Source organism: Monodelphis domestica, chromosome 7, assembly GCF_027887165.1.
Source record: "Monodelphis domestica isolate mMonDom1 chromosome 7, mMonDom1.pri, whole genome shotgun sequence".
Taxonomy (NCBI): Eukaryota; Metazoa; Chordata; class Mammalia; order Didelphimorphia; family Didelphidae; genus Monodelphis; species Monodelphis domestica.
In genome coordinates, this window is record NC_077233.1 from 237,675,853 (window position 1) to 237,690,618 (window position 14,766).

Here is a 14,766-nt window from a genome sequence, read left to right on the forward strand (position 1 = left end):
AATAACAAGCCCAAATAAAATCCCTTTCCCATAGGACAATCTTCAAATTAACTGAAGTCATTATGGAACCCTTCCTTCCAGCCTTTTTTTCTCCAGATAAAACCCAGAGTCCTTTAACTGATTCTCCTATGGAGCTATTTCCAGCCCCTTCACTGTCCTGGTTGCCCTTTTCTGACTGCTCTACAGTTCAAGTTTTTGCTAAAACAGAACAGCTGGGATAAACCTTTGGTCTTGGGCAATCAGGAAATTTCCGAATTTTAATCTAGTCCTAAATAGTGCCTTGTCTGACTCGGTTGTTTCAATTGCAAAATGGGAATGTTAGCATGTACGGTTGTGGTGAGGATCTAATGATATATCTGTAAAATGTTCAGCATGGTATTTAACACTGTTTAACAAATGCTTATTCTCTTCTCCCACTCCCCACTAAAATGTGACCCAAACCTAACCTGTGTTCAGCATACTATGTATTCAGAAATGAGATTGGTTCATTTAATATGGTCTCCAGTTCAAAATGATTTGATTTTTGTACCAGACGGAAGTTAGGAGGGAAATAAATGCTATCACTTAGTAACCCAATCCCATTGTCCGCAAAAATGAGTGCAGAATACAAACTTGAAGCATAGTGACCTCTTGAGAAGTTGAAATAGAACAGAAGAGACAGGCTGGAAAGACATGTAAAAACAAGCATGCAAGAAGAATCTAAAGATTTTAACTATGGAAAGAACTTCTGTTTGCACCCACTTTTTTATTTTTTTAATTACTGCTATAATACCTGAAAGGACAGTCACCTATTTTTAAAATTAATGTTGTCTACTAAACAGTAGATGTTGTTTATTCCAAGTTCCTGGTGTCATGTACTATGTGGGGTTCAAAGTTGTTTTTTTAATGACATTTGCTTAATTTCAGCTTCTGGAAAAAAATAATCTTCCTATGGGTGCAAACCTACTATGGCAGTTTGTTTTGCTATTTAACATAAGCTACATTTAGCATTTTTACTTTGTAGAATTGCTAACACAGCTCTGTATTAAGCGGCCTATTAAGATCTCTTTGGAAAATTAAGAAGGCTGTCTTTCATAAAGGAACACTTGCTTTTCCAATTTTGTGTTTAGCAGTTTCCAGATGATCTTCTAACATCATGCAAGTGTCTCCTACCCCAGACATATCGTAGGAATGTCACAAAGGGCAATAAACACCTCCTTCAGTCTTGGTCATAGGAAACCAAGTGGTGTGTTTTATGTGAAAGGTTCATCTGGTATTAGCCATGTCTTAAGAGGCTCAGCAGTCTTAAAATAAGCCAGTGCTGGTGACATCCATGGAATAGATGAAACCAAGCTTTCCGAAAAACCTAAATTCAATGTGATGGTACTGGACAGGAAGAAATCAGTAATTTTCGTTTTTATTGATTACACTTGGAATACATTTCCACTCCTGAGAAATGATACAAAATCTGGGCTATGTATGGTGACTCAGTTCATTCTCTGATCCTAGTAACAATTTCCTCCATCTTGGATTACTTATAAAAGGAAAAAACAATAGCAGTAGCATCCATCATATGTTTATGCCAAACTAAATTCTTCTTGTTCTGCATCTTTGAAATGATATATTGGTATACCACCTACCTAACTTCTTTAAATTGGTTCTAGAAAAAGATGTAGGAAAAAAACTACTCAAAAAGGCAGTTATTCTATAGGAATATTATATATTGATTAATCATTACATTGGAGTTTCATAATATGGTAAAATTTTGTTCTAACATATTAATGATGTACAACAAATGTTAGGGAGCTTGATACTGCATGGGGGAAGACTGCTGTGTTGCTTGCGGTAGAGGATAAATATAGATATAAACATACAGGTCGTGGCAAAACAATATTGGTAAATTTCTGGCATCTCCTGTAATGACAATTGTCCCATAAATAGTCATGAAAAAATTTTTGACTTGTATGATTATATTTCATACATTTCATTCATGGGTGTTCTCTTCTCTCTAAAGAGCATAAAAGGCTTTAGTTTAGATGGCTATAAGAAAAAAATGAAAGTAAGACACCATTAGAGTTACAATTAGACAAGGGGGAAACCCAAAGCAACAGACAAGAACGCAGGAAATTTAAGAGAGTACAGATGTCATGACATTTATTAAAAGGCATGCTACAACACTAGAGTTGTTAGGAAAAGAGTTATAGATAATCAAGTAGTAATAATCAGCAAATACACAAACTTAGGAGAAATGGAATATACTGTAGTATACAGAAGCTTGAGAATTAACCATGCACTACGCAGTTAGAAAATATGTTTCTTTAATATTTTATCTTCTCTTTGCATTTATAACATAAGTCATTTCAACAGACATGGAATCCTTTTTTCCCCCAATGCCACAAACTGCTTTACAAATGAAAGCTGGTACTGTTGCTTATCAAAATATACAAGACAATTGATGTTTTTATATAAAACCACTTTATACTTTAACTTGTTCCCAAAAACCTTTTTTTTTGCCAGGTAAAAAAATGTTGTTACAAATATTTACAGCATTTTCTTGTGTTAGATGAACATTCTTACAAACTGAAAAAGGGAATTTTATGAACAGACCATGTAAAACACGATAGAATGTCAGAGGCTCCTAGCTGTGCTATTTTTTTTCTTGAATACAGTACTGAAAATAATCCATTATCCCTTGCCTTTAACCCAAATCATTCTGTTCACATTTAAACTCCCATTTTTCACTAAGTGGTCCATTCACCAAATAGAAAATACAAATAAAAGGCCACTTTGCATTGGGTCTTCTTTTTAGAAAGGAGGTTGGGGGACAGTGGGGAAAGTCTAACAGAATGTCTCAGTAAAACCAGAACAGTCTTTGGTCAGAGCAATGAGGTGACATTCCAATGCAAGAACTTGCTTGGTCAGCAATCTTTATGAGTTGTGCTGCTATATATCTGGGATGAACTTTTGAAGGATTTGGGTAACAATGTTAAAAAAAACAACAACAAACAGAAGACTGGAATGTGATTAAAATGACAGTATGAAAGTAGCTATTTAAATATTCACTAATATCACAAACAATGCAGAAATCCAAGAACTGAAGAAAAAGTTTACAGTGCTGATCTAAGCTTGTCGATAAGAAGTTTCTGATCATAACTAGTATCTCAGATGACATTGGGCCAGGCCATTATCTCATCTGACCATATGCCCTAAGTTATATAAGATACCATGACCAGTACAAAGATTTGAAGCAGCTCTATTCCTAGATTCCTGCACAATGCTATACAATGAATATTACATGGTAAAGGCAAAGGAGTAACTGAGACCTCATTTAAATAGTTGCAATTCTTTGTATGTATGGATAGTCAGTGGGCAAACTTAAACAAAAAACAAAAAAACTCTATAGTACACAGTTTCTAATTAAGTGCGAAATAAGGAGGGAAAAGGACAAGTAAGACTACCGAAGGCACATAAACTTTTGGTCCTGGTTTTGATTTGTGTTTTTCCCCCTCTACAAAAACCCCCAAGTCAAATTGTATATTTTCAATTGTTTTTTCTTCTAGCAATTCACAACAATGCTAGGAATTTTTGCTCTGAAAAAAGAAAATTACAAATAGTCTTGTATATAACAAACATATTCTAAAAGACAGCAGTTAAATTTTGCTTAAAGGAAACCCCTGTGCAATTTGAATTATATTTCTTTCAGCACAACAGTAAAACTTTTAAATCTGGCAGTTTTATTCTAGGTAACAACAGATCAAGACAAAGGAAAAGGCAAACAAAAATGGCTTTAAGCACAGGTGTACTCTCTCATATCTTGGTTTTTAAAATAGCAGTACACAGAAGGGATTCCTAGAGATGGTCTTTAAGTTTGGCAAACTTTTTCATTGTGACTCAGAAGTATTTTTCTCAATTCTGGTTATCTTTTGGGCAAATTTGGGAAGGATGAGATGACAAACTTACCAAATGTATAAAGGTAAAACTTCTACAAGATGTAGATATATTGAGTTTCCTTGCAAAGTTATGTATAAAATACAGTGCATAACAGAGATGGCTCCCTTTAGTCTTTAAAATACAGAGGCTCAAAAACTCTAATCACTTAAAATTATTGCACACAAAATGGGGTTAATGCAAAGACACTCATGAGTGAATCAAATCAAGAATAAGTATTAAAATCACCAAAGCTTCCTTTGACATTCAATCTCTAATTTCAACTTTTAAAATAATAAAAACATTAAGTCAAAGTAGAAACACTCAAACTAAGATAATTATTATTTAAATCATGAGAAATCTTTTAGGTTCAAATAATTTTAATCTTTATTCCATTTGGAATTAAGATTGCAATACCAAGCTAAATTCCATTTTTCTTTTTCAAGTCTCTACTGAAATCTTCATTGCCTCATTAAGACCTAGGTGTTATCTTGGATTCCTGAAGGTTGTGTATATTGCCTAACACAAATTATGGACATAAACGCCAAGCTGAAACGGTTTCAAGGAAACATAGTCACATGATATAGCTAATCACTTAAAATCCAGCCAGATTGATCACATCACTAAAAAGTTGGCCACAAAGTAGCTGGAGGGAATGGGGTGGCAACAATGTCAACTCATATTCCGAGGCATGGCCTTAAAATGCATGGATGACCTGAATCATTGGAAGGAGTACCCACACTTATGAAATTCATAAATCTTTTAAATAGTTCGTAAGTGTTCTCCAAGTACCATTTCCAAGAAAAATAAAAATCTGTAAGACTTATTTTCTTACTTAAAATTAAGGTAATGTTAGATTATTATATCAAATAAGAACATTACTCGAGCCATTTAATTTTTCCACCTAAATTTCTTAAGTCATGCATTTAAGACACTTGTGCTAAATGGAATTAAATTCTTTACCAAAAAAAAAAAGGCAGAACATTTCTTTTTGAAGTCACTGATATTCTTTTTGGATCTGACATGATTTCACTGCCATTAACAAATGTGGTTTGGGCACAGCTCAACAATTTATAGACTTAAGAGAGCTGCACTGACCACAAAAGCCCAAATTTCTTGGAACAACATAACCTTTGTCTCTCAGTCATTTGTAAATCATTTGAAAAAGTTATCAATACCCAACATTTTATAGACTGCCACAATGGAGCTATCAGGACATTATGCTCTTCATTAACAAAAATGGCTGGTAAGGAAAAATAATCAGAGGAATTTTTTATTTGTACTCTGTTCTCTGTTTTTCAACCTGACTAGTAAATTACTTTAACTTCCTAAGAAAACAAGAACTTGTATTTCAGCATAACCTATAATAGTTGCATTTTAAATGTACTGCTATTTTGAAATCTGCATCTGCCTGCACTTCATCTAAAAGCCAAGAGACCTCCAAAAGTGAAATAGTATTATTTTAAAATAAGGTACATAAACTTCAAAAATTAATAACACTACAGATCAACAGCAAAAATTAAAAAAAAATGCTTAGAGGAGAATAAATGCATGCCAAAATTAAAAAAGCACACAGATCTTGATTTCCCACCACCCAATTTTTTTTCTTTTTCAAAACCTGTGCCAACACATAGACTGTAGACCTCTATAATTCAAACAACAATAAGCCCAAAATGAACAAAATCCATATAGCTGGGCTAATTTTAGACACAAATTGCATTTTTCCAAACACCTTATTTTTATACAAGAATATGTCTTTTCCAGATCTTAATTTAGATTTTTCTTTGTCAATAAATTAAAATGTTATGTGCATATGTATATACAATATCAAAGTGTATGTATGAATATATACGTATATACATACATACACATATATACACAAAGTCCCTGATAAGGATTCAAATGTTCTCTCAGATTTAAAGACCTGCTTCATAACTACATTCAATTCCATTATGATCTGCCTTCTTCTATCAGTATTCCTTTGCCACATTTAGCTTGAATATCTCATGAGAATAAGTTTCATAAATTATGTGGTATTTTCAAACCAAAGGAAGAATACAAAATGTTCCAATTAATATATGTCATGGAGTAATGTAGCTCTTTCAGTACTCTTAAGTACTGTGTGGATCAAAAACAAAACAAACAAAAAAAAGCCACCCATAAAATTCTAGTTTGTCACCTAAAAAATTAGTTTGTCTTTAATAGTTGACACAAAAAAAATTCTATAATTGTAAGAAAACACACTTGATCACATGATTAAGGCTACCTCGTCAACCAAGGCTAAAATGGTCCACTTCATAATTTCATGTTCCTTCCTACTCTACCAATATAATTACCAATATCAATGACTTAAGTTGTATCTACTTGAATGCCATAATCTTTTCAATCTCTGAATTCTTATGAGAAAAACAACCGTAAGAAATTTTTCTCAAGATCATCACTATATTAAAATCAATGGCTGGTGTTATGTCAAGGAAACATGTTGAATGAAAAACTGAGATGAATCACAAGTATTGAGACTTAAAACATCTATTCCTAAAACCTGAAGTAAGAAGGGCTGAAAATAATGAATTCTTAAAAATGAAAAATGCATTTAAAATCTGATCAAGCATCAAAGAAATAGTTTACCAAAAGAATTGCTTAAAAAAAGAAACCAATGTCACATTACGCGATTACTGAAGCAACATCAAAATACACTTACATTCAACAAAATAAAGAGAAGACACCACCCTCTTCCCAAACCAATCTTCCCTTACTCTCCAAATACGTGGGCATTCAATAATGAAGCTATATTAGCAAAGAAAAGCAAGTTCTCTCTTTAGTACTGAGGGGGGGAAAAAAGCAAACAAGGAATCCCAAGACAAATTTCTGAAGGGTGTACACAAGGTCAATAAATTGGGACCATGCTTTACAGCGAAAAATTATCAGGGAACTGGCACTAATTGCTACCAGATAAAATTTGAAGAGGCCTACAGGGTATGTACTGAGTTATTACCAATCCCGCAACCCCTCCCCCCACCCTATTTCTGCACCAAAGCACCAAAAATTTGAATTCAAACTACTTATTGAAAACCATTTTTTAAAAATCACAATGAAAACATTTTAAATCCTAAAGATCAAAAAGAAAAAAAAAATCTCTCTTACCAAGCCCACAATAGTTTAAGATACTTTAGATAAAACTCTAAGCTATTGTATCATTATAAGCACATAATAAGGCACGTAATAAGAAATTAAGTAAATACACAGTAATTTTGATTTAAGTATTAGATTATAGTGGTACAAAAAACCCTTGAGGTTTACTTTTTTTAAAAGAAGACCTTACCAAAAATAACTTTTAAAAAATCTGTCAAACCATATGATAGACCTGAATATTTTCCTTAAGACTGTAAACTTTTTTATTATCTGAAAACAAATGTAAAAAAGTAGTTTTAATCAGGACTATTTTTCCTTTTAATTTTTCCAGAATCATACTACATATCACTTCACAAGAGAAATGCCATTGTGAATTCAGATAAAACATGATTCTTACTCAATAAAAGCATTAATTAATCCTCTAAACAGGTCTTCATTCTATCTCAATCCAACTTGACATGGGGAGAGAGTTAGGCACTGCCTTTCTCCAAATAATCTTATTTTCATAAGCAATTAAAATTAAGAACATAAGAAGACTCAGAAAAGTCCAATGGATGAGGAAAAAAGTTCAACCGTTTTGTCATTAGGAATTTATACTTATAAATTTCCTTTCGAGACATCAAGAGTCCTTCAATTTGCCTTTGAATTCATTATGATATGTCACAAAGTAGTGATCCAGAATTCATGAACTAAAATCTCTCTGGTACAGGAGTCATTTTCTAGTCAGAGACAAAAATAAGAATTTTTGCTTACACAAAGTGATTTAAAAGCAGTAATGTTTAAATAGTTCAAAACCATGAAGAAATTTGGAAATGTGTAAGCTTGATTTGGACCAAAAACTAAAAGGTTGTCCCTTGAAATAGAATTTAACACAGGGCATCTGATTGAAAAAATATTCCTTTTTTTATAGGATATTTCCCACAGAAACTCTGGTGCGGAAAATAATAATAAACCTTTTACCACATACTGACAGAAAATAATGGAAAAAAAGATAATCCCTTGATTCTTTACTGTGTATGAATACACTCAAACATCAAACTCAGCAAGAGTTTAATTCATTATTTTGTAAAAGAGGCAGAATTCTTCTTAAGCTGCTTCAGTCTCTGTCTGAAGGTTTTACTGAAATTGTGGTCCAGTCTTAAAAGGAAAGTTCACAGAAAAGTCAAATTGTTGATTTCGAGAAGGAGACTCTGAGATGGTGGTTTTCTCCAAGATCGTGGTTATGAAGCTCAATAAGTGCCTGAATTGCTTCCTCCACAGATCCCAACTGGATGAGTGCCATTTTGCGATCTTTCCTGGTGAAGAGAACACATATGTCTCAACAAGTGTAAATTTCATATATTAAAAATATCATTTTAGAGTCTTCTCTTCAGAACTAAAACATGTACATACACATAATCTAAAAGGACTTAAATTTATTGCTAATAAGGTCTTAAGAGGAAAGAACTTACTGGAAGAATTTGAAGGCTTTAACTGTACATCCAGCTTCTGTAAATAGATTCTTCAGGTCATCAACCATAACTGAAGGTCTAAGAAAAAAACAAACAAACAATTGCTTCATTCCTGACTACCTCAAATTAAATATTAACTTATAGTGTAGTTAAAACAAAATAATATGTATATAAATCATGATGACTGAATATTAAGATTACGATAAAATCAAAGAACCTCAAAAACATACAAATAAATTTACAAAGTATTTTACACAGGTAATTCTATTTGATCTTAATAACCAATAAGAACCACTGCCTTCCGTTTTACAGGTTCAAAGTCGTCTTTCCAACTGCTGGTGTTCACTTGCTTCTGTTCACCTCATGCTTTTGCTTTCTGTAACCGTTGCATTCATTCAACAGTCTCTAGTTTCTTCACTGTTCACTCAGCTTGACTTTTAGTACCTTTCCAGCTGACAAACCCAATCCCCTTTCCCTTCCGTAAATTTTCTCTTCTCTAAAACTCTGCAAATTCATATTCTCCTTCTCTCATTGACTGCTCCTTGTCTGTCTTCTTGCCGTCTTCCCATAAAAAATTCATCAGTTCCCCATGTTTTTTTTCCTTCTGCCTTTCCTATCTACTGTTAATAAGTATTATTATTTTTACTATCTTCCAAGCTAAAAACCTAGGAATTATAAATTACTTATCCCCCTACTTCATTCTGTAAAAGTAATCACTCACTAAGTCCTGATAATACTATCTTCAACATTTCTTATGGATGGTCCCTGTTCAATCCTACTTCCCAGTGCCCTATTATAAATGACAGCATACTGGATAAGGATTTAGCTTTCCTGAGGACCACAGTAGGTCCATAGTAGGGTCTGAGCAATTTTGCTAAAACAAATTTGTAAAAACAAATCATAGCTTAAATTGATATTTTCATACCTTCATCCTCACTCACCATGAACACAGAATGGCTCCCAATTGTCTATTATATCAAAAACAGACTCATCTTGAGATTCAGGCTTTTTAACTACATGGCCTCTCCTAGTAACTGATCAACATAAATATACCCTGCACTAATCAAGACAATCTACTGATGGTTCCCTTAGAAGATCATGTATATTCTTAGCCTTAGACATTTGTTCAACATGGACTACTATATCAGCCCATCCTATCTTTCAAAACCCAGGTAAAGAGGATAGCTAAAAATGGCTAACCAGCCATGGGCATGTGGTCTTTTATTTTGTATCCTTGATTTCTAATGATCATTAATAAACCTCTTAAAATATAATATTATTATTGAGATTTAATTTTAACTTTTACACAGTATATTACAGGTTAAAGGGGGAAGGGGAGAGAAAGGTGCTTATTTACTCAGCATAAAAGATATGTATCATTGGAATAATCTGGCTAAAAATATGTTTTTGCTTTCTAATAGTCATAAGATTAACCTATGTCTCAAGATCCTGCAATTATTCGACCACTTAGCAACAAACAAACAAATAAACAAAAGAATTTAAACATTTAAAATCAAACTTCACAACCTACTTTATTATGGAAACAATATTTTCCAGATGGCATTTAATATGTCACAAAAAATTAAAGATTGGGAAGAGATCTCCCAGAAGCAATTTCACAATTTACCAAGTTTTTTCAACTGTATTCAAAACCAGCTACATACGGGATGTTTGAAAGATGTAGGGTAGCAGACGGTGGATAGATATTCTGGAAGTTCTTAGATCCAGGCTTCTTAAAACGATGTAAAGGACTATTGCTAAAATCCTTAGTCAAACCTTGGTCTTCTTGGCCCTCACGAGGAAGCTGGACTAACTGATGTTTTGATAGAGTTGCACGAAGCACTTTTCCATAAAGTCTCTGTCCACTCAGATGGTTCATGGCTAGCATTGGGGGAGAAGAAAATTCAAGTTTGGGAATGAAAAGTTTGAAGCCATATTCTGTCAAAATCAATATACAAAAGTATATGATATATACATATATATAATAAAGTATATAATATATAATCTTATGCTCTGAAATCTTCCAAATTTGGCCCATGAGGGACAAAGGTATACAGGGCAGAATGAAAACCTGGCAAAATGTATTTTGAAAACTACTTCAAATTTAAGTATATACTCAGAGTCCCAAGGTTAGAAGGATCACACTGGGTGTTATCGAATTCAATTTCTTGGTGAAATATATGAAATCACTTCCTACAATTACCCCACTTATATTCTTTGAAAACTTCCAGGTGAGGAGGAAATGATTTCCAAAGCAATTCATTATGTTTTAAAGTCAACTAATTACTAAGAGAGGTGACAGTGTTATGGAAATAATGCTGTATTTGGAGTCAAAAGAACTCATAACCTAATCTTCCCTCTATCACTTATAACCTGTGGAAGCTATGGCCTATCACAAACAATTTGGGTCTCATTTTCCTTATTGGGAAAAATAAAAGTGTTTCGATTAGATGACTTCTATGGGTTCCTTTTCTAAATATATGATCTAATATTCTTCCCTTTTGTTGAACATCTCCCTTTGTAACTTCTATTTATATAGATCCTAATTCCAACTTTAGATCACAAAAAAGAAATTTAATTTTTCTTAATGTAAAAACTTAACTACTACTTCAAGATGATTGCCTATCACCATCCCCTTTCCAGGGCTGAACACCTACATCTTCTCTACTCAAGATTAAATATCCAGTTCTTTCAGAACCTATCCAGGCTGACTGATTCATATCACATGACTCCTTCTCCCTTCCAACTCAATTCCTTCCAGTGAAAGAGGACTTATAACCCTCTAGCCTTGTCATCTGTCATTTGGTCTAAACTGGATTTCCGTTTATGTGTTGTCTCCCCACTTCGATTATGAGCTTCTTACAATCAGGAACTGTCATGTTTTTCTATTTGTAGCTCCCATTGCCTGACATATACTAAGCACAAAATGAATTTTTCATTCCCAGTCCCATCCTAGCTCCAGAGTGGTATGACCAGGATAGTATACGGTGGGATAATCTTTTCTATTATTCTATCTTATCAACAATACATTTTACCTAGAACAATGTTGAGATTAAAATTACTATGTTTTTTATTAACAATTTAGTCTTCTAGTTTTATGATATCCACAAATCAATCAGCATGATACAGACGTGTCCTCACACTCGATGTCTCTTTACCACTCTTTACCACTTGTTACAGACTAATCTTTCTTATATGTACTTGTGTTTAGAGCTGTGACTACGGAGCAACAGTTTTTTAAGTTGAGATGAGTAAAAATGGCATTCTGTAATTTTAAATGTATCAATATTCCATTGCATAGATTGAGCAGAATTTAACTAAGGTAATAACTAAAAGCAATTATATGAATAATTTTTTTGCTATGTTAACAATTTTAGATATAGTAGGAAAAAAATAGCTCAAAGTTTAAACAAGTAATAATTATAGATAATTATACATATTAGTAATATAAAAAGTGGCAAAAAGCGATGAGTATTCTAATCTACAGAGTTCCCTTTTTTGTTAACATTCAAATAAAAAAGAGCTCTGCAACTATACTTAAGTTGCACTACTGATCACATGCATGTTTTTTAGGCAACATTTTTATCAATAACAAGTATCCCTTTGTAGTAACAGGTCTTTTTTGCTCTCAAAAACCATGCCATTATAAACAAACAAAATAACTAATTTGAATAAAGAACTCTTTCTGAATGCTAAAATGAAAGAAAATCTTACCAAAAAAGAAACCACTAGATTAGAAGACTTACATCCACTCCTTTTTGTGTTATAATCAAAAAGGGTGATTATCAATGATAATTTTTTAAAAATTGAAAGTAGCAGCCTTCATTACTTTAATCAATTCTATCAAATATATGCAACAAAATACAATAATATTTTTAAGAGGCAAATCATTTTATTGATCATTAGTCAGCCAAAGCCTTAAATATCAACAAAGATAATTCACATAAAGATAAACTAATTTGGCTCTCAACAAGTGCAACAAGTACAAGAGAAGAACAGTATCCAGATCATGGGAGGAGATAGCCCAGGTGGTCTACCATAGGCAAGACATATCTGTAGTCCTAGATGCCACATTTTAAGAAGGAGCTGGAATGCAACCAGAAGGGTAACTAAATTAGTGAGAGACCTTGTCCACAAATGTTCAAAAGCTACAAAACAAGATTAAAATGTAATCGTGGGAGTGGGAGAAAGTATAGCTGGGGGTTCAGTAGATAGAAAGCCAAGCCCAGAGACCTAGGTTCAAAGCTGACCTCAGATACTTCCTACCTGTGTGACCCTGAGCAAGTCCCTCATTTCCCAACTGCCTAACTTACTGTTCTTTTGCCTTGGAACCATTACACTGTACTGATTCTAAAACACAAGGTAATGGTTTAAAAAAAAACAATAAAAAACAATTAAAAAAACATAATTGTGAAATGTTTAACAAAATAAAAATACAATGAAATATAATGTTAACATGTGGTTTTCTAAATAAACACACAGTCTACAAACATCTGTTTTCTCTCTATTTGCCACCAATGGCCTAGAACACAAGATATAAGGATCAGCTAAAGGAAATGGGTATGTTTTAATTTGTAGAAGACTTAAGAGGGTCTTGATAGCTATCTTCAAGTATCTGATGGCCTAGCAGGTAGAATAAGATTTACATTTTCCACAATTAGCTCTAGAAGTTAGAACTAAAAGAAAAAGTAGAAGTTGTAGAGGACTAAAAGAAAAAGTAGAAGTTGTAGAGGTATGGCCTTGAGCTGAATGCAAGAGAAAATTTAACAACTCTAAGCCTCCCAAACCCCCAAGTGGGCTGGGTTGCTTGACTTCACTTGCTTTCTTTAAGCAGAGATTAGATTACCTCTTGTCCTAATGCTATAGAAGGGAGGTAATTATATAGAGTATGGAATAAACTAGATGGTTCCTCAGGTTCCTGTCAATCCTGAGATTTTATTTTCATTGAAAAAGAGACTATCACCAATTAAAATGCATGTAAGACCAAAAGGCAAAATCTAATGCTATTATTTCGTATATTGATATTATCAATGCAATTTTAAACCAGCTCCATAATGAACACAAATAAAAGGAACATAATTTATTAATACCTAGTTGAGCTTGATTTGCATCAGCCATCTGAACCAAGGCATTTTCTTTCTTATTAAACATAATCTTCACACGCTGTACATCACCATACACTCCTGTGGAAATTTTAAAATATATTATCTTTTCTAGTACATACTGGTATAAACTTTAATTTGTTTTGATATGCATATTTAAATAATTTAAATAAATTTATCTGATTAATCATCTACAATAGAATTTGTCATCCAACTCAATTTTATTTCTAAGAAACTCAAGACTGTGAAATACAAAACACAATATCCTAATTATAAAAAGTTGTAAAATAGTACAATCTATATAACAGCTAAATAAAATCAATTAATTCTATTATTTTATACCCATCCTTCAATTAACAACAGTACCCATCCTACTATTTCTTTCTCCTCCACACGACAGTCCTGTCATATGCCATTAAAATTAAAACAAATAACATGTTTATTCTTTATTGAGATGCAAGCCTAAAACATTATTGCAATTACACAAACCAAAATTCAGCCTTTTCAAACACAGTAATGATGCCAGCTCAAAGTTTCTCTATTGTAAGCTTTATTAAAAGTAATAAAAAACGAACTTACCAAACAGGATAAAGAGTCCATGTGGTGTGATAGCCTATTTTTTTTAAAAAAAAAGCACAAGTTTTACTTTTCTTTCAAATAATAAATGCTTAAAGTTTAATAAAAAATCTGCCAACAAAATGCCAAAACTTATATATATGAATGAGCTCAATTAAAATGAACCAGAAATTACGGTATTCTCTTCCAAAATTCTTCATCTTTACCAAGACACTATTGTTGTAATGACAATTTTGCAAAAATCCATGATGACAATGAAAATAATTTTTCTTCTTGAAACATGTTTCCATTTGATTTAATCAATGGAACATGGCTCTATGTACTATACAATAAAATCATTTAAAAAAACTTCAACTGCATTCACATTTTAACAATCTAACTACAAAACTTCTGGCAAAAAGAAAATGAGCTTTAACAAAAAATAGGAACCCATCAGATCTCTCCAACAGAAGCATTAGGCCATTTAGCTATCTATTAGCAGTACTTGACAGATATACATTCATGTGAATTTTTTTAATGTAGAATAATTTTGGAGACACCTCTTGAGAGATCAAAATATATACTTTTCTGTAGTAGTAATAGCTCTTCAGCTAAGATCT

The 14,766-nt window shown here is 32.7% G+C and overlaps 1 protein-coding gene across 18 annotated transcripts in view; it reads right to left on the minus strand.

Annotated features, from left to right (window-relative positions):
- Positions 1 to 2,106: 2,106 nt before the first annotated feature.
- PTBP3 (polypyrimidine tract binding protein 3) overlaps positions 2,107 to 14,766 on the minus strand; it is a 105,171-nt gene continuing 92,511 nt past the window's right edge. For all 18 annotated transcript variants that reach the window (XM_007498156.2, XM_007498158.3, XM_007498161.2 and 15 more), the window contains 5 exons: positions 14,171 to 14,204; positions 13,580 to 13,672; positions 10,154 to 10,370; positions 8,490 to 8,567; positions 2,107 to 8,333 (listed from right to left, as the gene is read on the minus strand). In XM_007498156.2, the coding sequence (XP_007498218.1) occupies positions 8,201 to 8,333; positions 8,490 to 8,567; positions 10,154 to 10,370; positions 13,580 to 13,672; positions 14,171 to 14,204 (555 nt within the window). In that variant the 3' untranslated portion in view covers positions 2,107 to 8,200. The remainder of the gene's footprint in view (positions 8,334 to 8,489; positions 8,568 to 10,153; positions 10,371 to 13,579; positions 13,673 to 14,170; positions 14,205 to 14,766) is intronic.